Source organism: Cyprinodon tularosa, unplaced genomic scaffold (assembly GCF_016077235.1).
Source record: "Cyprinodon tularosa strain WSP-4 unplaced genomic scaffold, ASM1607723v1 ctg395, whole genome shotgun sequence".
Lineage (NCBI taxonomy): Eukaryota > Metazoa > Chordata > Actinopteri > Cyprinodontiformes > Cyprinodontidae > Cyprinodon > Cyprinodon tularosa.
Window position 1 is genome coordinate 123529 of NW_024039113.1, and position 27207 is coordinate 150735.

At 37.8% G+C, this 27207-nt stretch overlaps 1 protein-coding gene across 4 annotated transcripts in view; it reads left to right on the plus strand.

Moving 5' to 3' along the window:
* The window catches only part of sbf2 (SET binding factor 2), a 124245-nt gene that overhangs the window by 33318 nt on the left and 63720 nt on the right, over positions 1 to 27207 (plus strand). For all 4 annotated transcript variants that reach the window (XM_038297724.1, XM_038297726.1, XM_038297725.1 and 1 more), the window contains exons 3-8: positions 8560 to 8697; positions 12903 to 13037; positions 13426 to 13536; positions 16142 to 16247; positions 19660 to 19792; positions 26026 to 26134. In XM_038297724.1, the coding sequence (XP_038153652.1) occupies positions 8560 to 8697; positions 12903 to 13037; positions 13426 to 13536; positions 16142 to 16247; positions 19660 to 19792; positions 26026 to 26134 (732 nt within the window). The remainder of the gene's footprint in view (positions 1 to 8559; positions 8698 to 12902; positions 13038 to 13425; positions 13537 to 16141; positions 16248 to 19659; positions 19793 to 26025; positions 26135 to 27207) is intronic.

Here is a 27207-nt window from a genome sequence, read left to right on the forward strand (position 1 = left end):
TTGGAAATATGTATTTTTTTTACTTGCTACTCATTTTATTTTTAATTTGGAGTCGTATAATCAATCTGGATCCGTGCTTCTCCGTGAAATTGAGCCATTGTTGCATAACTGGTCGTAAGTATTACTTTAATATTTACTTTCTCAGCTAAAATTACCTGGACCTGATATTCGATTTTAGACCCATTCATTATTAATATTTTAAATCCAGTTTGTGGGGGAAAAAAATACCACAAAGGAGTGTTTTGGTCAGCACTAATAACAAGCAAATGCTTTTCATTTTTACACCTGCTCAGGTCAATACCTTATCTACTACCTGAGACGTTTACCAGGGAGACATTGAAAGCATTAAGCAAGTGGAAATTAAAATTACTAAAGCAGATAAAATCATTGCTCAACAAAGCAGGTGTGAAATGTCCATCAGCTGTTTATGAAGTGATCCATGGTTTTAAGAAACAGTGAAGGTTCTCCTTCTGACCTCTACAGGTACAGAAAATCAATAAAAAGGACTGATTAGTGATTACCGTAGTGTAATAATAAAAAGTTTCTGAATCCATGGCTCCAACGTCACACTCTTTTTTTATTTGTATGGGTTTTCCTACATCTGTTTGGTTGCATCAGTTCTGGAAGTCATTCCAGTGTTGGAGTTTGTTATACAATAATTAATGCCATTAAACTGCTTTGGATATCAATCTTCCCATTTAAACCCATAAATAATCAAATTTGGAAAAAATCCCGGACTTTCCTTGGATTACTAAAGGGAATTTTCTGCCTTTGTTTATAATCCACAAATTTTATTTTTACCCTAAGCCATTATTCAGCTTGTTAATGATTGGATGATGTATTGCTGTATTAACCCACTTTAAAAAGCTGTGAAATGCTCCGTGTTTTTTTGGGCTGAGACCCCTGGATGGTTTTAGATAGAATGGATCGGTTCTATTTGATTTATTTCAGTAGGGGAATACCGAATCCCCTGAAGGATTTATTCTTTTCCCTTTGTCAAGTTTCATGTGGTACATTTGCTAATGTTTTATATTTAGGATAACGCATCTGCCCCGAAGTTAACAAAATCTTCTAAAGCTATGAATCTGAATAAAAGGGTTTAAGGGAAGTAATGCAAACTTTACCAGATGCGTTTGTTGGTGGACTGTATCGCTAAGAAACAAGCCTTTTCTGTTGCAGGTTCTTTTTCTGGTTGTGCATTTCCTGAACATATGGTACTTATGAAACTTTAAGATGTTGCAGATGGCTTTATACTGTTGGACTTGATTACTTTTTTTTTTACATTGATAGTCTTGATCGCAGTGTTCTAAAAATAACCTTGAAATAAACCTTATGTGCTGAGCGTTGCATAACATTGCCACAAAATTCCTTAAAAGTGTTGGTGGCAGGCAAAAGGCAGAGCTTTGGAACCGGCACCTCAGAGCCTTTTGTAATGGATCCAACACTGTGGTGCGAGCGATGAAGCCTCCACAGCCACTGGTTGAATAGCACTGTTATTATGGTTGTGTTGTTGACAGTTTGTTTCTTTCTAATCATCCTCCTGACCTTGACAGAAGCAGCAAAGTTTAAGGGAAACAAGTGTGCGCATGCTTGTGCGCCAAGCCACCTGGCTGGAGTGGAAACCTCTACTTGTTTTGTCCACCGCTCATCCTGCAGCGCAGATAAAGACAGAACACCGGCCAGGCAGCACGCCATTGACCTTTTCACTCTCATACCACTGACACCTTGCACCGCACTTTCCGTCATTGTGTTGTCTTCCTGCCATGAGCCTTTACTATATGAACAAGGAAAGAATGAGGTAAAGGCAGGAGGATCATGGAAGCTGTCAAGTTTTCCTCTAGGCATTGTCATGAAACGTAAAACATCAGTTGGAAACTTTATTATTCTTCAGTACTGTCTCAAAGAAAGCTTCTACTGTAGATTTGAGATGACTTTGGTGCTTCCATGTTAGCTCACGGTATTCACACTGCTGCACTTTTCCCCACGTTTAGTAATGTGACTGCCCTGATCCATACAGTCGTATAAAAAAGTTTGGCCACCCCTATTAATTTTAATGATTTTGATTTCTAAATATTTGGGTGTTTGCACCAGCTATTTCAGTTTGATATGTCTAATAACTGATGGACAGTAATATTTCAGTATTGAATTGAGGCTTATTGGACTAACAGAAAATGTGCAATATGCATTAAAACTGATCATTTTATTGATTGAATACCCTTTGAATACCCTTTTCACTGACTTACTGAAACACAAAATCGGGTTGGTAACTTCATTAAGATTTGAACTTCATAGCCAGGTATATCCAATCATTAGAAAATACATTTAAGATGGCCAGCTGCAAGTTGTTCCCCTGGTTGAAGATTCATCATGGCCACCTCAAAACAACTCTCAAAAGATCTGAAAACAAAGATTGTTCAGCATAGTTGTTCAAGGGAAGGATGCAAAAAGTTGTCTCAGAGATTTAAACTGTCAGTTTCCACCGACTGACCCACAGCCTCCACTCTGGGTCTCTGAGCAAGACCCTTAACCCCACACCGCTCCCTGGGTGCTGCACAATGACAGCCCACTGCTTCCCAAGGGGATGGGTTAAATGCAGGATTTAGCAGTGGGCTGCATTTAACCCATCTAAGGGGATAATTAGGAGGACCACTTCTTGTGATGATCCACCTGGAAAAAGAACATCTTCCACTATACCTTTAAGAAGTGGCTCTAGCCCCACTGTGCCATATATGCAGAGTTCTCAGCAGGTTATTTTATGAGCATAACAGAGGCTTGCTATAGCAAAATTATTTAGTTTTTAAATATTCTCTCCTGCACCCCATCTTCTTTTTTGCCTCTTTTCTAATAAGGCCCACTCCAATTCCTTTTATTCTTTTCTACTTTTCATAGTGGGGTTCGACATTTATATCTTCCCTCAACATGCAAAATGTAAGTAGGGCTACATTACACAATAACGAGGCAAAATTCTCCTAACATTTTCTGAATGGCAGTGTTTTTTTTTTCAGTTTAAGAGTGAAGGCTCTGCAGGATCTGAACTGGCAAAGTAAATGCATCATTCATATCACTGCTTTAATTTTGATTTTGTCGATTTGGATCCTCCAGTTAATTCAGCCCTATTTTAAAGAAACTCACTGACTGGCCAAAAAAAAAAAAAAAAGGTTTATACACTCTTAATATTTCATTGGACCACCTTTAGCTTTTACTGCACAAGCTGGTAGAGTGTGATCACTGTGCAAAGCTTTTTCCCTTACATCCCAAAGATTCGCAATGGGGTTAAAGCAGGGGTGCTTAAGTCCGGTCCTGAAGAGCTACCACCCTGTAACGTTTAGATCAGGGATCTCAAACCGGTTCCAGAAAGGGCCATGTGGCTGCAGGTTTTCTTTCCAACCAAGCAATAGCACACCAGACTCCAGTCACCTAATCAACTGAGTGCAATCTGAACATGATGACTTGATGAGATGAATTTATATTTGATCTCACTCCCATTCTACTTTAAGAAGGTCTAGGAACCACTAGTAAACCTGCAGATTGAGAGAGGAGAGCTCTGTTAGGAATATATGGTACATTTAGATCTGTTATCATTTGATACAAGATTGAGGTTGGTTATCTAGGGCTTTAAATGTGAGAAGGATGATTTTAAATTCTACTCTGGATTTAACAGGAAGTCAATGAAGGAAAGCTAAGGGAGGACAAATATGATCTCTTTTTTTATTTTTAATCTAGAGTTTGTGGACTTCCTGATAGTAAAAAATTACGATAATCCAGCCTTGAAGTAACATTTAAATGTATAATCTTGTTTCTCAGCATCACCCCATGGCAAGATATTTCTTGTTTTGCTGTATTCTGGAGATATATATTCAATTAATCTTTTTGATATGGGATTCAAATTTCAAGTCCTGGTCAAAAATAACACCAAGGTTATTATCATCTGAGACTAATTTAATGCCATCCAGATTAAGTGACTGACTAATCAGATGCTTTCATCAAAGGTTTCTATCTAGACTGAAACTACACTAGGAGATCTGGGCTTTAGTAGGGAAAGCTACTGAAACCTAAAGTCTAACATTTTACTTCATTATTTGCTTTGTTTTGAATTTTTTTTTAAAGGCTCAATTTTGCATTAGCTGCTCTTGCAGAGACATCACTATCTTGCCTTTGCTAATAATACAAATGAGCACTCACTGCAGAAAGGCTGAACAGTTGCATCAGTTCTTAATTTGGCCAAAATGTGTATCGGCAAGTCAAAGCATTAAACCAACCATTTATCGAGACATGTTGATCTCCTCTCTGTTTATCTGATAAAACAATTGATGAGCACCTGACTATATATCCTTTAGAACACCTTAGTGTTTAAACCGAAGCTGACTGACTTTAGTAAACTTAGTCATAAACTGTTTGACAAAACACTCATTACTTGGGTCTCCACGTGCTCCATTAAATCCATAATAGCATATCAGATATTACTCCTCTTACTTTGATTTCTAACTCTACTGACAATCCTGTTGTGAAAGGTTTGTGGGTTTGAGCTCATGTGAAGTAACAGGAACCCTTGAGGTGGTTTCCAATCCTCCAGAGTCGGTCTGTTTTTCCCAGTTACACGATGCTGGTTTGTAGACTGAAGGCTATAAAGTTTTTCTCACTTCCATGGTTTTAACAGAGTGCAAATAAGGTGACGTTTAAAAAAGGTGCTCCCTCTGTTTCTTTTGCCTGTAGTCATCCCTCACTGCGGCTGCTCCAGTAACAGCCAGCCTGCGCCGGCTTGAGCAGGCATTAGTGCCCAGTCATAGCATAAGAATCTCATCTTGTCCTGCTCAGACAATTGTTCCCATTTTCCCTTTTATCTCTATAATTGCTGCAGAACTATATGAATATCAAAAGCAACGATCCGAGTTACTAAATTATCACGCTGCCAGTCTTCTGGCCAAACTAAGGCACATGATGCGGAGGGTTTAACTGGAGGGCAGCGGTTTAGTGTGCTTTGACATCAGCAAGTGTGTCTCAGAGTTCCTCTGTCATTTGATTAGGGTCTAAAATGGGAACAAGTGATGCCCTTTCTCTCTGCACCATGTGTGGGTTTCAACGTGTGGGCATGGCAATGTTTAAAGGCCAGCTTTCCTATGCATTGACCTTTGGACGCTGCAGCACTACCCTGCAGTGGAACACTTAGCAATGCAATAGATGAAGACAAACCAGAGTGGAAGCTGCTTTTAGGTAGTTCTTCCACTGCCTCTGTTTTGTTTCCCGGCTTTTCTCTGTAGCTTTGTCACTCAAAGGGCAAGGCTCCTACAAGTCTCTCTTTTTTTTTTTTTTTTTTTCCTGTGGTGTTATGCCTGGTAACCTTTTCACAAATGCCTTTGATTATTTTCCTCTTGTGAAACCTCACCAGCACTTATTTCACACTTATCAATGTATTGTGTAATAAATAAGAAAAAAAAGTTCAATGTTTTTTAAATTTAGATTATGTTCCTGTGTGTATATATCTATCAGTTGCCATTTATTCTTTAAATGACATTTGCAGAAAGCACTGTTTAATGAAACAATGGCAGCCACTGAGAATATCATAAGGTTCATTAGGTGTCCCGAGCCTGTACATCATCAATGACCCCTCACCCCCCCACCATGGACTGTTCTCCCTCCCTGCCCTCTGGAAAGAGGCTTCGCAGCATTCAATGCAGGTCCAGCAGATTCTGCAACAGCTTTTTCCCCACCGCCATCAGACAGCTGAATGTTGGAAAAACTCTCCATCAATTGCAAAGACTCTGCATCAAACTGATCATATCAATGCGTTTTCTTTTGCACCGTTTTCTCCCACAATGTTTACATTTGATCACTGCTGTACTTTAAGAAAAGGGAAATGTCATATACAAAACAAAATTTCATTTTGTATACACTATGTGTATACAAGCGATGCGCTTCCGCTTCTGTTGTTAATACGATACTCCACCCAAGCTGCAAAAATTAAGGCACTTTTTGCTTTTAATTAAATTTAATAAACATTAGGCTAGCATAAATTATTAAATGGTTATTTTCAAACAGTACATATAACCTATGAACTCTAATATAAATCACACAATTGTTTTTCACACAGTTAATCTTTTGCATGGAGCTGTCTCTAAAAACCTAATTAAAACACAATAATGCATACCTGGTGTCTGACACTGCAGCTACGTCTCCAATATAAGTCAATTAGGGATGTCCTAATGTCGTATGGTATTGAATATCGGTCCAATACAGGCAAAAAACTAAACCAAATACAAAAAATTTGATAGTATTACCTATTTATTGACTACATTAAAGCTGAAAGATCCTGCCATGCCTTTTCCTGTCAACAAAACATCAACCAACATTGTGAATTTTAATTAGGCTTTTAATAAATGTCTAATAAAAGTTAGGGACATATGATCTATTGTGTATAACCCAGGAATTTTCCTTTTCTGTGAAATGAATAAACAGCCATAGTGTACATCCTTAGGAATAGCCTGCAGCACTATTCTCTCTGATGCGGTGAAAAAAATCTGAATTGCACATCTGACCTGAAAGAAATCTGATAATTGGAAAACACTGGAAACTTGGCTAAAGATTTAAAGAGTCTCTTGTCATCTTCCGGGCTATGCACTTCCAAATGTGTTTATCTCCTTCATGTCAACAATGAATGGCATAGCTGGAATAGTTTAGAGTTTTTTTTTTTTGCACTTGTCCTTGGATCCTGTGTGGTCACACTGCACATACACACACATGCACGCAAACACCTCACCACAATGCAGCTTTTAGCAGATTTCCTGTGGCCTATTGTATCTGCTGGAAGATGGTGGCATCCTGGACCAAAACTCCAGGTTGAACAAACCAAATCCCTCCCTCTCTCCTTCTTTCCTCACTTCCGCTCATAATCTCCCTCTTCCTGTGCTCCTTCTCCTCTCCGTCTGCTTTGTGAATCTCGTCTGCTCTTGTTTTTATTACCTGCACCACCTTACACATCCATTTAGCCATTATTCCATCTGTTTTGCTCTTGCCCTCCCCTTCGTTCAGCCTATCATCTCTCCACCCCCCATCTGTTAGACCAAAGGAGCAGTCTAAACAACATATTTTTGAGCCAATTAAGCCTCCAGCAAAAAGGAAGAAAAAAACAGACACAAACACTCAAACTCTCTGACCTGTGTACTCAATCTGCTTTTGTGCCATGTTGATTCAATAGTTATTGCATCAGAGGAAGTGCTCTGTAACTATACATGTCTATGTAAACACTGTGCCACAAAACTGTTTTTTTCTGTCAACCTGCAGATGTTTTCTGTCAGCTTGTCATTTGTTAATTCTGCTGTTTCTAAACTTAATCATTTTGCTGGATGCATTTTATGATACTAAAAAAATTTTTCTGATCTTTTTTTTTTGTCTAAATTGCTTCTAAAATCTGTGGAATTGTGCAATTATTCTCAGTTAACAGTGTTTTTGAATAGATGAATATAAACAGATCATTATTGTAGAGAGAAGGGGGGGGGGGTCTCATTATTGGGAAATCATTAATCAGCTCTACTTTTCTAAGGTGTTAATGATGTTCAATGTGTAACCCCAGCCAATTTAAAATAATGCATATATTTTACTCCCTAACAGACAGGTTAAACTTTTCTCATGCATTTTCAGTCGAGATTAAACATGGTCTTACTGTGTTTGAGCAATAAGCACACCTGTAATTTAAAATTTTTAGATTGGATCAGGTAGCTTCTGTCACATGTCAATAAACCCATAAGCTATGCTCTTAAACTCCCAATTGCCCACCAATCTGCATATTGGTGTATAAATTAGTGTTTTTGCAAATGTAGATGCAGCAGCACTCAATTGTTCAGCTGGACTAGAGAAAAGCTCCGTAATTACAGCGCATCAAAGAGTGTTACAGAAGAGTCGGACCTTTACCTTTAATTTAATACAGTTTAATGTCCAGTGTTGGGCTGTTTCTAGGTTCTTTAGTGCTTTTCTGAATTAAAATGCTCCACATGGTGTGGCTTCGTCCATGATAGTCATGGAAAATCATTCTAATCACGCTACTTCCTGCTCCATGGCGTGCTCAGTAGACGTAATTGCCGCACTAGAACAGGATGTCCTGTTTGTGCTTTCTGTAGGGTTTTTAGCCATGACGTTAGGCAGTAATATGCTGATGCCCGGCCACTAAGTTTAAGTGTTAAATGTTTTTCCAGGAGGCATATTTACAGTTGTGGGTTAGAGTTGTTTCTTGGGGTATAGATATGACGTGACACGCCACGGCAGAACGGCTTCTTACGTAATGGCCATTAGGGGTGGTGTTTATCGTACCTGAACACACAGTGAGTCAGGATGGTGATGGAGGTCAAATAAGACTCCAAGAAGAGGGACATAGAAGATTTACCAAACCTCCATGGCCAAAGCGGCTAATTAGGAAAAACTCATCTCTAAATTTCAGTGTGTGATAATTCTTCTGCAGGTTTCTAGGGCTTCTACAGGCTTATCAGGTATGCAATGATTGCAGAGAACTGAATAATCCTTTATGATTAAAAATCCATGTTCTTTTTCTTCCCCCAAATGTCTCTGCAGTTTTGCCAACCTGGAGGTTGGAGGCTGTCTCGAGAAAGGAAAGCACCCACTTTCTTCACCGTTGTGCTGACAGACATCGATTCAGACCGCCACTACTGCGCCTGCCTCACATTCTACGAGGCTGAAGTGAACTTGCAGGTGAGGCCTGTTGCCCTGACTCCCACTCAGCTTGTTCCTGCAAAGGAGTTTTCACAAAATAAAACAACACAAGAAGGGATTGTAGAGAGAAATCATTGCTATTCAAATCTCTTGTAAGATTATTTTGTGTTTTCTGGACTAGTGATGAGCACGAGGCTATCATCGTGCCATGGTTTTCCTTGCATGTCTGTCTGAACCCCTTAAGGCAATCTCAGTTGGACAGTCCAATGGTACTCTGTTAACAATTTCCTTATTTTATTTTGTTTTTTCTTTGGAAACCTGTTTGAGTCTTTTTTGCTTGTAGGAATGCTTGTCGCGTGTGTGAGGTCTTCCAAGATTTCAGGCATTATTTGAAAATAAAAGGCTGTTTGGATCCTATCTAATAAATTTTCACTTGGCTGAGGGATTCTCTCCTACAGACTGAAGATGGACCTGTTCTTTTTCCAGCTCAGTTCGTTTGTTTACACGTCTGCACAACATTGGGTTTGACTGCAGATCAGCGGTCATGGCATAAATGTTCGGAGCTCTCATTATTTATTGATTACAACACACATGTTTGGAGGAGAACATTTTATACTGGAGAATTAACTTGTTAATCTGTGTTTCTACCAAAAGCCCAGAGGTAATTGTTTCACTGTGTCGAAGGCCCTTTGTAGGATGCCGTAGACGGCGCCTGTCCCCCTGCCCACGGTGACTTCACATCCTTTCACATGTGGACAGCATTCATCAATCCCATTCCAGTCAGATCAGCGAAACGTTTTCACGTTAAATTTGAAAGGCAGTCGTGCATGAAAAATGCGTCCACTCCAGGCAAATACAACAGTCATTTTTCTGGAATGTTACAAGATTCCTTTCATATTTCCACAGTTTTTTACCTCAGCTTGTGGTAATCAAACAATAGCCTTGACTTTTTTTTTCTTCAAAACTAAGCACATTTTCCTGATCTAATCAAAACATCAGAGAAAAAAGGGTTTGCACTAATGTGGCGCTTCAAATGAAGAAAATCACCAAAATGAGACCAATCATTTGCTTTTCTCAAGAATCTTTGCAAGGGGTCCAATCTAGAGTCTTTAACTCCCACAACTCATCACTGCTTCGAGAAGTTCATCTGATATAGATGAACACATGTTGCAGTTTAAGCTTGAACTGCACGACACTGGATAGATTATACTTTTGCCATTTCACCATGTTGGTCATCTGTGTCCAATGTGGTTACCTTGTGCAGGCAGACCCCATCCAGCATAACCTGCATGCAAGCCTGATCTTATGAAACTTTTATACCTAATCGTACATTAATATTACTAAATAGTGTCTTAAATAATGAACAATTTAATTCTAAATAGGGCTGAAACAATTAGTCAGATGAATCGTGATTTTGAAATAATCATCAACTAATTTAGTAATCAATTAATCGTTAAATGGAATACAGAGACTCTAAAGCATGCCTTTAGCTGATAGAGCAACACACTTAGAGCAGTAATTATCAACAGATTAATGATTTTGCAAAATAATCATTATTTGCAGCCCTAATTCTAAGTAATCCTTTGTGACATTGATTTGTTGCACATTAAAAACTGTAGTGTTATATTTTCTCACTATGATGTGTTGCTGCTAATCGTCGTAACAATTATTTACAGTTCCTCTCTGAAATCACACTGAGCTTTAACAACTCAACCTCCGTCAGTAGTTATTAGCGAGGCACCGACCGATCGGCCAACACCTACATGTGAACCACATCTTATCCACCAGTCTTACTATATTTACCTCCATAAAGGTTTTGAAAATCAGTCAGTGTTAATACTCTTACTATTTTTATATTTCAGAGCTTTACGTCATGTGCAATTAAAAGAACTTAAATGAGGACTGGAAAGTTGATGATGTATTGTGGCATTATAACACCTGACAGTGTCAGTTGTTTAAAATAAAATTAGAAACGTCAGTGATCGGCTGGAGGATTGCAATCGCCGCGTTTCTTACAGCACTTGTCAGACTTAATGGCAGCGGGCCGAATGTGGACCCTCACAGCGGTTTATCCGAGTCTGATGAGCCAAAAAGTACCATTTAATCTCATAAAGTAGATCTCTTTAATTATATACATTGGCTGGAACTGCAAAATGTATGTGAGTAAAGTTATTATACAAATTCTAAATGAAATAAAATATTTCACTTATACAGCTGCATCCAACCCTTTTAAAACCTAGCGATGATATGAAAACGAATTTGACGAATTTGCCTCTGAAGACATCACAGTTGCTTACCAAATCCCTCCTATTTACCAGGTATAAAGATTGTACTTTACATAATTAGAATATTATTTAGATTACATTTTGTAACTCATTTTATAAAGATATATTCCACCAAAAACATGTTAGGTTTTTTTTCAACTGTAATACATTTTTACATTTTCAGTTCTCTAATTGTAATTGATTTTGATAAAGTTGTCAGCCAGAAACATACCCTGCTAAAGAGTCTGGCTGTGCAGAGTCTGTATCCAGGCACACTTATGGAAAGTTGTGGGGAAGGAAAAAGTGTGTTAGAATAAAGGGCAGCAGCAGCAGGTGTAACGGCTGCATAGAGAGGATTGTTGGTTCGTGTTTCTAGAAGCAGTGCATACAATCGTATCCAGGACGCGGCCTGCAGCTGTTACATGTCTGATGTTAAGTAAAGTAGGAATCAGAAAGTCTTTTATTCAGTCCTATAAAAAAAGAAGAAAAGTCTGGATTTGTCAAAAAAAAAAAAAAAACAGTAACTGGTTTTCTTATGCTAAGCAGCAAAAGCAGAAGCGTTCACCAGAATTAGTCAATGCATTCTCCAAGTTAAAACCTAAAAACCTATTTTTACATTTTTTGTGTCGGTTATGCACTGACTGCCATGGTTGAGTGAACTTCCTATTTTCTAAGAACACGGTCAACATTTCAGTGTTTACAGAAAAAGAAAGTTTGACTGTGCTGCTCTGTAGGCTAAAGCAGTCTTTGGTGGTTGACTTGTTTTAAAGTCTAACAGGAAACAAGAAAAGATCAATTCTGTTTGCAAAATACACTTTTCTGTTTGTTTGTTTTCCACTTCTCCGAAGTTTTGATGATATTCAAGTAAAGCCCCTAGCGGAAGTGTTTATGAATGCTAAACTGACATTTGATGAAGGCACGTGGGTAATAAATAATGTACTTTATAAGAAGAACTGTAAGACCGTATCGTTATTTCCTTCTTTGTCATCCCTGCCGTTAAACGGTATTCTCAGCTACCTTTCGCCTCCTCACATCCCTGCAGACATACTCCAATATTCCCTTTAAAGCCCAGGAGATCCTCCTGAAACTTCAGGGTGTTTTGACAATCTTCTCTGACGTTCTTATCTGCTCACATGGATCTCTGGGAATGTTCAGACAGCCCGTGCAGGAATGTGTTTGTTTAATAATTAAAGCAAATTCTAAGAATAATGGAGAAATATGACCGACATCTGACTGAGGTATTTTAAAGCCTCCATCATGAGATTAGTAAGCATTCTCTGCATCTCTTCACCATCTGGAGATAAAAAAAAAAAAGATGGTGCTTTAACTAGGCCACCAGTGGGGTGACAACTACACTAAAACTGAAATGCATATTTCTTTGCTTTTTTTTTAATATTCTTCCATTAAAAACATGCTGGGAAAAAAACTGTTTTTATATTACAGCGACGGTGTTCAGGGTCCTCATTCTTTTTTTGTTCTTTTTCCATTTTATTTTCTGTATTTAGTCATCCTTTTGGGATTCGCACTAGAAGCAAATTTACAACCATAACTAAAACCTTTTTTTTTTCTCTATTTTGTCCTCAGAGGGAAAATATCTCCGCTGATAGTTTTGTGTTTGTCTTTTGTTGGTATATTGTGATAAATTTTCTTTTACAGCTTTTTTTTTTTTCAAGCTTAATTTGTGATGCACTTTATTTGTTTTACAACCTCCCATAAAGCAAAATGATTGGAAACTTAATTATCGGCAATTTTATTCCTTAGCTTCCAAACATCTTGGATCACTGAGGAATATTTGTCTCAAAGAATGCGCACGTGCCGAGTAATACTTGTCAGATTTGTACTAGACTATGTGATAAGCTTGGAGCACACTATGTATCCCTAAACCAAACTAGGAGCTTAGAGCTGCTTATTGGTGCTGGCCGGCTCTACCGTCCGCTTCCAGGTGTATGACTCTGTTTCTTTTTTATTTTTATGTTTTAGGGCTCCAAAAGCATTGAGGCTGATGGAGATGAAGATGAGGAGGAAGAGGAGGATGGTCTGATCCAGCCAGCTCAAATCTTTGCACCAAAAAGTCTCATCCTCGTGTCCAGACTGGATTATCCTGAAATATTCCGGGTAATAACGGACCGTTTGATTAAATCTTGATTAAAAATATTTTTCTGTTTTTCCAGGAGAAATTCCTGACATTTTTGCTCGAATTATTGCTTTATCTTTGTTATCCTGAGATCATCAGAATCTGCGCTGTGTTGTCTGGAGCATAGGTCAAGTTGGTTTAAGTGTAAGCGTGCGCGTCACTGCAGGGAATTGGAGGTATAACTTAAGCGCCTCTTATTATCCCTTCGAACAAAATTTTATTTTAAGGAAAATTTTTTACGTCATTAAGTCATCTGCTGATCGAAACTGTCCAAAGTTTACCCAATTGTCCCTGCAATCAATTTTCTTTTGCTGTCATGATAATAATAATATGCTGTATATTAAACTGCTATCTGTGTTTTGCTTGCAGGGATGCCTGGGACTGATCTACACTGTGCATATTGACAGCCTGAACTTCTCTTTGGAGAGCCTGGTGGCCAGTCTCTTTACCTTTCAGGTTCCTGTTGCAGGTGGATCTCAGGTAGGCCTTCTTTCTGCAGCTGGAAGTAGGTCCGAACTCCACCGGTCTAACAAAAAATAATCCATCACTGCATACAGAGGAAGTTTGAGGCCTGATTTGTGTTTGTTGTGCAACCAGTAGGGACGTCGTAAGCAGAGGTAAAAGTAAGCCAGAGCTGTCTGGTACTGCGTACCAATAAAATATTTAGGGGCGATCCGTGGTTCCATCAAGAGCTGCTGGCTGCTATTTTGTGTCACAGTTGCCAGCTTGATGGGACGAATGTGCTGTTGTTAAATTTCACACTCACTCATTCAATATTTGTCTGATGCACACTCAACTCTGGCAAACTCTGCTTCACCAACTGTGCTTTTGCAGATGTACGTATTTGTGCGCTCCGTGCGTAAAGGTCCTTGTCTGCACGTCCTTGTCGTTCACCTCGATTCCCTCAGTAGCTCATCGCAATGCCGACTCTGCCATCGCTACTTAACATACTATATGTGGATGATTAACACTATCGACCAAATGCAAGACAGACAGACAGATCTGTCCGTGTATAGAGTAGAGGATTATATAGATATATACGTATATAGATTATATTGGTCTCAATCTGGAAAAAAAAATAAAACGAAAACACATGCAGAGTATAATAAAAAAAAATATAGGCAATAGACTTTTTTATTTTTTTTTTATTTTATAGTACCGGCACGAATTTCCATCTATTTCAGCCCTGGTGTTGAGGCAAGGCTAGAAAGCCGTCGGTAATGCTTTAGACCACATGATTAGGTTTTTTTGTTTTTTTTTTATGTTAAACAGAGCTATTTTCTTCTGTACACTGGGTTCAAGGTTAGTGAGCTTTAAATCTGGCAAGATTGGAAAATAAAAGAGTGATATTATAGTTAGGATCCTTTTATAGTTGGGATTTTTCATGATGTCTCTTGTTTAGAAGGCAAGTAGAAACGTTTTTGTTTTTATTTTTAGAGAATTTATCATTATTATTTATTTTTAATTTCAACTTTTTAATATCATGTTGTTTTTTGTGCTCAAATTTGGTTTTCTTTTGATTTAAAAAAAACAAAGAATAATAAAAAGACAAATATTTGAGACAAACTAATCCTATAGCTATACTTTTTTTATCTGGCTATGTCATATTTGGCATGGCCAAATAAAAAAATTAAGCAATTATTATTTTTTTTTCAGAATTCAAAGAAACCTGAACATTGAGGGCTTTATGAAGGTAGATTCGTTTCTTCGTCATTCAATCAAAAAAAAGGTTGTGTTAATCAGAAATATATATTTTCAATTAAAAAAACCTTCACTTCAATGAAAAATAACTTCTAAATCAAAACAAAAAGTATTTGAATGCAAAAATATATTTGAGACTAAAAAAAAATACATTTGAACAATGCTTTTCTTTTAATGAAAATGTTTTTTGTTCATTGAAGTAAAGTTTTTTTTTTATTGAAAATATTTTTTTGTGATTGAAGCAACCTTTTCTTTTTTTTTTTTGATTGAATGATAAAGACACAAATTACCTTCATAGGGCTAGGGGGGTAGCTATTACATTGTAATATACAATATCATTGAGCTGTTATGAACTCATTTTTCAGTGTTGATATACAGAAGTATTCAGCCTAACATAAACAGTTGGTTTCCAAGTTACTAAAGGTCATTGAGGAGGTTGGAGGCACAGATAAGCAAGTGCAGAGGGAGGAAAATGTGGATTTATCATTGCAGTATTTAACTTTAGATTGAAAGCTATAACAATCACAGCTGTTTTTAAAGTATTTGGTAGCTGAAGCTGACTGAGGTCTGGCTCAAATTAGAATGACGTACGAGGTGTCAGATGGGCAATCACCGGGTATCCGAAGACTCCGGCCAGGAGATATTCAGCAAACCAAAGGCAATGATGAGGAAAAACTGTTTGTAATCTAGTTGTGTATTCAGCAGCAAAAAAATCTATGTAATTCATTTTTTCTTAAAATAAGTGCATTTTTCATTGAATTGAGGCACTTTGCCAATGGATTAGACGATTTCCCTTTAAAATAAGAAAAAACAATTTTATTCTTCTATTTCAATCTAATTTTATCTAATTATTGTATTTTAAGAGTAAAAAATACTAATTCCATTGGCAAATCATCTGATCTACCTACTCAAATTAGGGATCAATACACTTAATTTAAGAAACATTGACTTATGTCTAGATTGTTTTTACAGTTCTTAAAAGAGCTGTAAAATGTTTTTGTCTCGTCTTTTGGCCTTTTGGCATCCAAACCTCCATCTATTAAAACCCATTTCTAGGCCATTTTGGTCTTTATGAGCTTAATAACAGGACTAAAAAGATTTTATTTTTTTTAAACTACAAAGCTGATTTAAACTGATTTAAAGACCACAGTCAGGGATTTGTTGTTACCCACGGAGCAGAGTAAAGTTTGTTTCTTGTAATTTTTTTTTTTTTTCGTGGTCTGTAACCAAAGCAGTTTTCTTTATAAAAACAACAGTTCACCTGACCATAAATCTTTCTTACTGAATGTTGGTTATGCTACAGCTTGACACCGAGGTTGATGCCTGTGGAAATTTACCAAAACATCCCTGTGACATGTTTTCTCCTCTCTGTGTTGCTCTGTAGAAACTGTTCAGCCTGGGAGCAGGAGATCGGCAGCTCATCCAAACGCCTCTGAACGACACCTTACCCGTCACCTTTAAGAGTGTTGCCCTGCTCTTCCAGCAGCTCGGTGGGTTCAGGCTCTAATAAACTGTAATCCTGAGAAGCATTGTGACTTTCTGGGTCATATAGGTGAAATAATACAATTAGATGTAACCTCTGTTTGCACCTTGTTGCTCAGTTTCCCTGTTGTGTGACTGGACCGCACACCATTACATATTATTAGCTGTAAAACTTGTTTTAATATTCCATATACCAGCTAACTGTTTGTGTCTGTTTATCACATGATTTGCACTATTAGAGTCAAGAGACTCGCTGAAAGCCATCAAGAGCTTCATGTCATTTCTATATTGTTGCTTAGGGAACGTGCTTGCTTTTCACTTTTCAGTTTTCCCTTAATTTGCCTGAACTGGAATGAACACATGATCCAGATTTGAAGCAGTCTTCAGGTTTCTCTTGCTATAGGTTTTGCAATCCATTGATTATGTCAATTTAGAGGATTTGCGCAGGAGATATACAGGCTTTGTTAAATGCGTTACACACGGCTTATTGATGGGGACTCATACCTGGGGGGGGATCTGGCGTTCTGTTCACCTCTTCATGGTTTGGGAAAAATCACATTATGAGCTATTGAGCATTAACTTGTACTTGAGGTCATCTGTGAAGAGCCACACCTATTTTTATTTTGCAGCATGGACTTATTAGCAGAGGGGGACATTGAAAAAAAACAAAAAATCACCTGACATGTCTTCTGCAATGGAAAGTTGGCCTCCATTCGATGAGGGGAAAGTGCCTTAGCACAGTCCTTTCTTTTTTTTATTTAGACAAAATGAAGAACATACACACGATAGTTTTAATTGGGGTTATGCATTTGCAGCCAACCTAGATACACATACCCATGTTTACATTAAAACCTTCCACTGGCTGTCCAGTCCTCATAAACCTGCTTCATTAATCAGTACTTGCAGTTTTGTTTGCTCATTTTACAGCCATTAGACATGTGTGGAAAAGCTGCTCAGCTTTAATTTTGTTTAGTTAACTTTCACGGTAATAAAGGGCAACGCAGAGGAAGGGTTTAATGGAACATGGGGGGGGTTCTAATGCATGTTTTCAGCTTTTTTTTAGTGGCCTTTTAAAATTTGGAGCATGAAAATTATAAATGTCCTTAATTATTTGTTATTAAATCAATTTCTTTTTCTTTTTTGATTAAAATAGGTAAAGCACCTTATTCAATGTTCTATCTCTGAGGTTTGGGTGTGTTTTCAAAGTTTCTAGCTGCCATTAGTTTATTTATTTTTTAGAAAAGGTACTTTTCTTCTTGATTCCCATACTTTTTAATAGGACATCAACTTATTCTAGTTGAATTGCTTCCTTGTTTAAAAGAAATCTTATGATTGTTTGATCTGGAAACTGAAACTTAATCAAACGGGTTTAGTTTTCAACACTAACATTAGGAAAGTCATTTAAGGATTGAAAAAATAAAAAGTGAAACATTTCCAACATTTAGGGCAACTTTTGGTCTTGAACGTCTTCCATAGGCTCCATTTTTACTCACTTTCTTGTTGTTGAAGGACTTCCATCTTGGCATGGGAGGCCTGAGGACCTCTAGGTTTTTTGTAACCTTCTAGATGAGTTATAAATGCACTATTGGAATAATTGCATCGGTCATTCAATACTTAGAAGGTTCACCACTGCTCTTTTTTCTTCATAATATCGCTGTAAGGGAATCTCAAAGCCTTAAAAATCTCCAGAATGATAATCAATTCAAGCCTAATATATTTAGTTGGTGCTTAAAATTCCCTAATGGATCATCTTAGAAGGAAAACGTTTCCCCCTCCCTTATATAATATATTTATTATCTATTTACAGAGAAATGAACACTGATCAATTGATGGATTATATGTAGACTGGGGGTGGTTTTATCTCTACTGATTGGGTCATCTTTACATCCATATTAGGATGGCTGTGCGGACATGCTGGTTGGTATATCGCTGTGTGTGAGCACAGGTCACAGAGTCACCGGAGAGGAATGTGTGTTTAACATGTCGCGTTGCACAGGAAGTACATCCCCCCTCCGGGGTCAAGACAAAACGGGCCATCAACAGCCCCGCTGTTTGTTGTTGGTGGGCTTTGTTTTCCTTCTTTCTGCTGCTGTTGTTAACTTCTCTTATTTACGGCTCGGAAATACGTGCCTGTTTCCATGAGATAAGTTCACACCTTAACTATTCTGAACCTGGACTTAAGCTTGAGTTATGTTTTGAATATTTTCACCATAGAAAAAGTCATTAAATTGCAAAGAACTTAATCGCTTTCTTTCACTCTATCCAGTTTAGTTGGAAGGAATTTGTTGAGACTCGTGTTTCCTGTTTATCAGTGGCGGGCTGCTTTCTGGCAATGTAGCTTCCAGACCCAGCGCCCCAAGTGGTGCGGATATGTCTGCCAGGGATTCTGTCTTCTTATCACCCAATGTGTGATGCATTGGTCTGTCAGATGCTTGATGGGAAACAATAACAGGAACTATAAACTTAGAATTCATCCTGATTGTCACACCGGTATTTGAGATATAATTTATAAAGTATGAGAGGATGTGATTTCCTTTGTTTTTCGGTCACATGGGGCTATGAATGATTCTTAGTTTTTATGCAATTTGAATAAATCACAACAGTTCTCAGAAAAGTTAGAGTAAGTACAATTATTATATATTTAGTTTCTGGGTTAAAGTAGCTCATATCTTTTATTGTAAATCAAATCATGATGTTGCTTATAAGAAAAAAAACAAGTCAATGGTTAAATTAAATTTAAAGAGAGTTTGTTTTACTTTGCAGTCTTCTGAAATCATTTTATATATTTGCAGAAGAAAAGGAATTAAAGGTTTAGTGGAGGATGTTCTTTTTCCGAGTGGATCATCAAAATAAGTGGTCCTGAAATGGGCTCGTGCACGCTTTTGCACGTGTTTAAGAGGCATTTCCACTACGGACCAGGTACAGGGTTGTGCATGTGCATTTTTTTCTTCTTTTTTTAAGTGGAGAGGGTGAGTCTTTTCAAAAGTTTGTGAAAATCCTCCACTATACCTTTAATTCCTCTATACCTTTTAATTTATATCTAATAAAACAGAAAGAGATGCTGCTAAAATCAATCAACTCACTGTACCACTTCAGGCTTCTTCCTCTTTCCATCATAAAGCTAACAGTTCGTTCACTGTCCCAATCCTCAGTCACCTTCAGATTTTGCTGTTTGTTTCCAGGAGCATTCTTTTATGGTATCTTTAATGTTCTGGATGCTTTCAAAGATACGGTGCTCTTTTGAATTGTAGCAGAAATCACTAAAGTTGTGATTGACATTAGTGAAACTCCCAAATGAATTGTGTTTGTTGTAATCTGTTTTTGATAGTGTCCTTCATGATTAATGAGGAGTGTTTGAAGAATGAACTGGAACTGAGAGGAAGCCAGATTAAAAGCTCATCTTTTTCTCTTTTTTTTCAGGGATCCAAAATGTTCTCAGCCTGTTTTGTGCGGTTCTGACAGAACACAAGGTTTTGTTTTACTCCAGCAGCTACCAGAGGCTGGGAGAAGCATGCCGTGCCCTGGAAGCCCTCATGTTTCCTCTGAGATACAGGTGAGTGTGCAGATGTGCACACCTGACTAATACTCAGGTGACTTTCCACTAACACTGCTTTTATGGCTCACAAGTCTTGTGGTTTAACTGATAATTAAGCTAGCGTTGTTGTTTTTTTTCCAGCAGCCTGTTTCACAAGTTAGCAGTCTATTTTCTATTTATCAGAAATCCTTTTTTTCCTAGTAAGCTGCTCTGTTTTCATCTTCCCTGGTTTACTTCATAATCTATGCATAAGTCTTCCTGTTATGAAACCAATTTCTGAGTATAAAATTTTAATAGTTTTTTTGCAAGCGGTTAAAATGTGATTGGTGTTGACTTAGCATATTTTAAACATGTGATAAAAAAAAAAAGCAGAAGGATTACTAAAAACAGGAGGCACTGAGCTATCAAAACGACTTACCACTAGTTTGTTCATTTCTGACAGAACATTCAGGATCTCGTAAAAACAAGCAAACCCACATCTTGTTTCCTCTGCAGTACCAATTATCAGGATTTATACATATATTTATAGTTTTGTTCCGTTGGATATACTGTCAATGTACAGAAAATATTGAGCTCTTTCAAAACCCAACATGATTCCAGCAACGTCGCCACTTTCAGTTGCTGTTGCTCACTTGACATGTCAGTAATTCGCGAGGCGGGCGACAGGCTCCACTCCTGCTGCTTCAACAAGTCATCAAATTAGGGAGCTTCTATCTGCAGCTTGTCGGTTTTAACTCGGCGTGACAGACCTGCATTTTACTGGGTAGGTCATGGTGATTTATCCATTACGGAGAAACATACACCAGACAGACCCTGCAGAGATGCGCTTAGTTCAGGAGCTTCGGCTGGATCACAGCTCCTGCAGGAGCACAGCTGTAGGGGAGGAGTGTAAGGCAGTGTAGATCAGAGTGGGGCAAAGTTCTGGAGCTACAGTAGGAGGACAGCATTCCTTACTTCATCCTATGTCAGCATAAATTATTTTTATCTTCCATCCTGATTGAAAAAACCTTCACCCTACATCACAGCCACATCCAGCCCCTGATTGATTGTTGTGACGAATGAAGACAGAGAAGCAAAGATTTTTCAACCTCAATAAAATCCATCACCAAATAAATTATGATTGTGATCGCCATAATCAGGCCTGTCCCATTTCTCTGCATTATTGCTCTCCTGAACGCAGCTCTACTTAGTAATAAAGTAAAAAAGGAACATTTAGGTTACTGGAGGCGCTTTACACCGTGTGATTTTCGGGGCGATTTTCTAGTCATGCGACAATCTTTCAATCGGCCCGACTTTAAGCCTGGTCGTGCGTTGTGTAGTGCACTGGGGGTTACAAGTGGCGATTAGCCTCTCACGACCACCTCCTGATCAGGAATCGTGAGGTCGGGAGAATATCAAACATGTTTGATTTTCTCCCGACCGTCATGGGCAAATCGCTCAGGGCGCAAACAAGGATTTTTCTTTTTATTCTTCCTCTCAGATGTAAACACAGCAGCATGGTAGGGATGCGAGTAAAATGCAGCTTAGTCTGCAAAATTGACGGACCGCCGCAGCCACGCCTGCTCAGCCACGTCCTTTTTCCAAATTCGTCGTCGCCCTTTCTTTCTAGGACCCTCAGCGCAAAATTGCACAAACTGCCAAGGCAGTGCGGTTCACTATAATGAGCTTAATATCCCCCTTCTATTTGTTTGGCTTCAGGGTAGAAAGGTACAGAGCAGCTCCATCTATCTGCAGAGCTGAGTCCGACGTGGTTTTTAGTCATACAGTGAGAGCAGGTAGATCGCATCAGAGTGTCAGGCCGAACATAAATCGTGAGCTGGGACTCACGTTGTACGACTAAACCCTGCATTTAGTCGTACAGTGTGAGCAGTAGCTGCGTGCAACGACTGAACAAAATCGCACAGTGTACGCCGGGCTTTAGGTGGGATTCCCTCCAGAATTGACCGATACCGATATTTACCTGATATGATATCAGCATGAATCATAAACACTTCTATTATTGATTTAATTGTGTGGAAGAAACGGAACAATACGTAACAGCATCAGGTATGAGATCAACTGACCCTTTTCTTATTCGCATAAGAGTTTCATAAACTTTAAACAGAACTTTCTATGAGCGTTCTAATATCAGAGATTTTAGAGGCGAGCTGATATATTCCAATATACATTTTTTGGATCAAATTGGATACATTTTCTGATATTAATCAATCAAATCAATACATCCCTATAATGCATTATAATTAATGTCCATTTAAATCACTGAATGGAGAAATCAGTGGTCAAATATATTTTTGCTGTAATTCTAAAACTGTTAGTTTTTATTTAAATAACATAAAATAACCTTTATTCCCTTAAAGTTAGAATCCTAAATTGAAGACGTCTACCTAACCTTAAAATCCAACATGGCTGCCCTGCGCAGAAAGAAATGCTAGAGCCACAATGAAGACTTTTTCCATGCATTTAATCTCTACAGAACTTTTTTACCAAATTCAAACAAATCTTCCTTTAGAGAAAATGTTGCCTTGGATTTTAAAAGTAGGATTTTGTGTGTTGATCCTGTTCACTGATCTGTTCAATTAGCTGATGAATTCAGTTGGTATTCAACATGTTTCAGCTCTTTTATAAAACGTTTTTTCTGATTGGCTGCCATGTGAATCAGTGGCTTGTAATGTAGATCTGGGCTCTGCAACCTTTGACCCTGGAGCCACAAGCAGCTCTTTAGAAACTCAACAACGGCTTTTCATCACTTTGGCTAAAATTATGAAAAGCAAGCCTGTTTTTTAAACAATAGATCTATTAACAAATGCATGTTTGTCGCATTTTCTCCACCGACTAGTAGGGATGGGGATCGAAACCCGGTTCCATCAAGGACCCGGTTCCACTTTTTTCAAAACCCGAAAATCAATAACGTTTGGGCTTATCGATACCACTATCGAGTCTGGTCGTTTTCTTTTTTTCTCCCGGAGGTCCTGTAACATAATTGTGTGTCCCTCGAGTCGCGTCACAGCATTTAAATCTAATCAATCCCAATCACTGCAGCATGTACACCAATGTTTTGGAATGAAATTGTAAGCAAACAGATATTAAAAGTAAAACAAGTGAAGTCTGGCACTTAATTTTGCTCGCGACTCGAGAATGGCTGAGCGGAAAAGACTCCTCCTCCTCCTGCTGCTGCCGCCGCACCACAGTCGGGCCCGTCTTCATCATCCACTCAGAGTACCACTGGTAAGCGCGCACACAGACTTTGTAGCTTGTCCGGTCAGTTAAAAATAGTAATTGTGGAATCCGTGTTGTAATCGGCAGCATACAAGCTAGTTAGCTTGAAAAGTAAATAAAGTTTCAGACGTGCTGCGTGATGATGTGTTCAGATTGGCTCAGTAAAACGACAATTAGGTTATCATGATGCGTTCAAGTGTAACGTAAAGAAAAGGGAAATTGAGTTTTTAGTGAGAAACATGAGTAATACAGTTGTATATTGCTCTAATTATTTTAGAATATATAATTAAACTACTGATGCCAACATATATTAAAAATTACATTTAATTTAAAATACAATTATTTATTTGCTAAATATTTTCCTAATCACTAAAAACATGATGAAAAGTGACAGTAGACAATAAATTAACCAACAATTGTGAAAATATATTCTAGTTAGTTTTGTCATTTCGAAGTGGCCTATTACATTAGCCATGTTTACTGAAGGCTAGAAACGTTTTTGTTGAGCTCACTTGTTAAGCAATAAAAGCAATACCAGTTCTGTTAAAAAATATTGTTGCATCGTCTTTCCACCAAATAACAGAAAAGTATCGATATTGGTATCGATAAAGACTCGGATCAATAAGGAGTATCGATAAAGGTATCGATATCAATAAATATTAACGATCCCCATCCCTACCGACTAGTTGCACTGAATTTCCAAAAAACTGGACTTGACTTATAATGGCAATGTATTTTTTGATCTTTTTGATAGGTGGGACTTACAAAAAGATTGGCAACCTCTTGTAAATGTTATTAAAAATAAGTTCTCTTTTTTCATGTGTCCATGTGATGTTTGTATCTCTTAATTTTTTTTTAAGCAGGACTCAAGTCAGTTTTACTTCAGTTCACAAAAGAAATTTAACTCATAACAAAAATATGTCATTTTTTTCATTAACACAAAATATCAGCAAGGTTTTGTAGATATTTCTCAAATAAAACGTTTCTTTTTCATTTAAAAAGGTCCAAATGAGTTTTATAAGCTGGACTGAAGTCATTTATTTTTTCAATTCACAAATTTAATTGATGTTAATCAAAACAAAAGTATACAAATTATATTTTTCTATATATTTCTTATATTATTATATATTATTATATTATTTTTTCCTAAAATATCAGTAACATATTGAAAATGTATTCATGCCCTTTTTGAAAGTTTTTTTCCCTTCATTTTAAAACCTAAGGTTCTAAGTGGCTGTCTGGATATCTAAAAAGGACGAATGTCCTGTGATAGATAGTTATTAAATATAATATTTGCAGCTCTAAGCTAGAGTTATTAGCTGGACAGAAGTCGCAAATGGCTCTTTACATTGTTTACATAGCTCATCTATTTAGTTCTTATGTTGGTCTTGTTTATCTTGCAAATGATCATAAAAAATGGGTGAACCACAGAAGGCAGCATGAATGACTCAGTGGTACCATAGGCAGAGAACACAGAGATAGTTGGGCACAGCTCTCAGAGCGGACTGTCCCCTAATAAAAGGAATCCCAGCTCCATCCTGGCCTCCCCTGTGACTTGAGTGTCGTTTGGCAACAGAAGTTAGCCAAGATTCTCGTTATGGGCTGGCTAACAGCACGCATGCCGGCCCAGATGCCTGCATATCCACACACCATTGCTCTACTATTTATACTGATAAACCTGGGGATGCTACAAACTTGCTAGAGGCGTACCAGTCCTCAAAACCCATTTTTACATCCAGCTTTCTTTTCTTATTTGTCAAACTCCAAAAAAAACATTTTATTTATTAGCAAAGCTGGCAATTTACTGGTTCTGAATAGCAGGTAGTCCCTTGGAGATGCCACGTGAAAGCTAAAATTAGGAGTCAGTTTGGCGTTAGGTGCGTCATGCAGAAGCCTAAGGTTAAAGCTGAGTGGACTCAGTTGTCACTGAGAGCTTGTTTGAAGCTGAGGGATAGGATTTGTTTTTTCTTTTTTTACTGACTCTTCCTTGCGCTCCCAATAAGCAACCCCTGACTTCTCAGATAAGACGTCATCCCCGGGCGTGTTGCTGCTAGCACCATCGGCACATGTTGCTTGGTGCTTGCACACGGTTGCGGTTTATGTGCTGCACATGCTTGTTTGGTGGAAACCTTAGTTTATCACCTGATAAACCAAGAAGTTAGTGAAAGCATGCTTCCGCTGATGGTCACGTCATTAAGCTTTCTTTATGCTAAGTTGGGGTTTTTTTGCACGCGAAGCAGGTAATGCAAAACTTGCACACAAAAAAAGAAACAGATATGGCAAGTGAAATGTTCTAAGTTTTCAGCTGATGTTAATCCTCTGATTTATGTTTACCTATAAAATAGTTCTTTTTTTTTAAACAAAAGAGGACACAAAATGGAAAATAAACATTTACCTTGGCTCTAAAACTGGAAAGTGCCAGGATGTACGGCTTTGCTGTCTGATATTTTCAAAGTACCTTAAGGAGTTTTATTCAGTGTTGCAAGATACCAGTGATGCATCCATTAACGCCAAAGTTCATGAACTAATCCTTCTAAGATTTATTATATCATTTGTACATTTTGTTTCGGAAGGTTTCAATTTTCTGGTAAATAGGTGTTTTTATAGATCTGTTTGCCAGTAACAGTGTTTTCACCCTTATGTTATCTTACCGTGACTCATTATTTTGCATTTCTAAAGGTGTAAGGCAGTAGCTGCTCTATTCAGGTCTTGAGTAATTCGGGGTTACGGATTAATTTGTGTTTAGACATGTTTAGACATGAAAAGAAGTACATGATGTGTCGTAAAAACTTTCTGTTTTTTTCCTTGTTGTTAAACCGCACTTGTTTGTGTAAGTGATAGTTAATAAAATGTTCCGAAGCTTTTATGTTAATTGCGAAATTGAAGACATGCATCAGAAGTAATAATGTCTTATTAACTACAGCATTTCCAGGAATTGTTTTTTCTATTCTTTAATCTGTCTGACTGATATCATTGCATATTTATTGTATAATAATGTTATGTACTTTTTTTTTTTTTTTCTTTCTTGTATCTAGTTACCCATACATTCCTATTCTACCTTCCCGGCTGCTGGAGGTGTTGAGCTCACCCACACCTTTCATCATTGGAGTGCACTCCATCTTTCAGAGTGAAATCCAGGATCTGGTGAGAAGTTATTTTTAAGGATTTTATTAAACTAGGTATTTAAAAACATAATTCATGATCTCTTTATTATTGGGTGAGATTACTGTAGATAAGAATAAACCTTTCCTGTTTAGGGTGAGTTAGCTCAGCATACACATACAGTGGGGAAAGACAAACATTTATTCAGTTACTGATCCTGCAAGTTCTCCTGCTTAGAAAAAGGAAAGAAGTTTGACATTTTCATCACAGGTGCACTTAAGATTGGACTTAAAAATCTCACCATAATTACCTGGTTTACTTTGATCAGTCATCCTGTTCTCATCCTGTCCCAAACCATGATGTTTCCACCGCCGTGCTTCAGTCGGTTTGGTGTAGGGGTGCAACTCTAAATAATTCTACCCCCAAACACGAGCAGTTCAGTTTTTGACACAAAGTTCTATTTCGGTTAGATCTGACCACATGATAATCTTCAAATTCTCTTCTAAATCGTCCATGTGCTCTGGCTTAAGCAGGGATACACGCCTGGCACTGAAAGGTCTGAGTCATTCTCAGCGTAACGTGTCACTGATGGCAGCCTTTGTTGCTTTGTTCGCTCCAGGTCATTCATGAAGTCTATTTTCTCTCATAATCCTCATCATGGTTTTAACCCCTTTGGATTAAATATTGCATGGACCCCAGATTGAGGGAGATTATCAATGGTCTCATTTTGTCTCTCTTAGTTAAAGTGTACCTATGATGTAAATGACTGACCTCTCATCTTTTTAAGTAGGAGAACTTTTAAAATCAGTGGCTGACTGAATACCTTTTTGCCCCGAGGTAAATCTTTTATTTTTGCTACACACCAAACTCCTAGTATTTTATAGAGTTCCTATTAACTGTGTGACCTGGGGAAATATTTTGGAAGTCCTAAGCTTTTAAGAGATCCTTGCTACAACGTTGGTCCATTAGTTCTGACAGAACAAGTGCAACTAAGTCTGATTTGCTCACTAAAACTTTAAAGCCAAAAACCTCCAGCAGGAATTTTGCTAAGGCTACTCCTAAACATATACTTTACTGTTCTTTAACCAATTTGTAACTATTAGTGATGTGTTTAG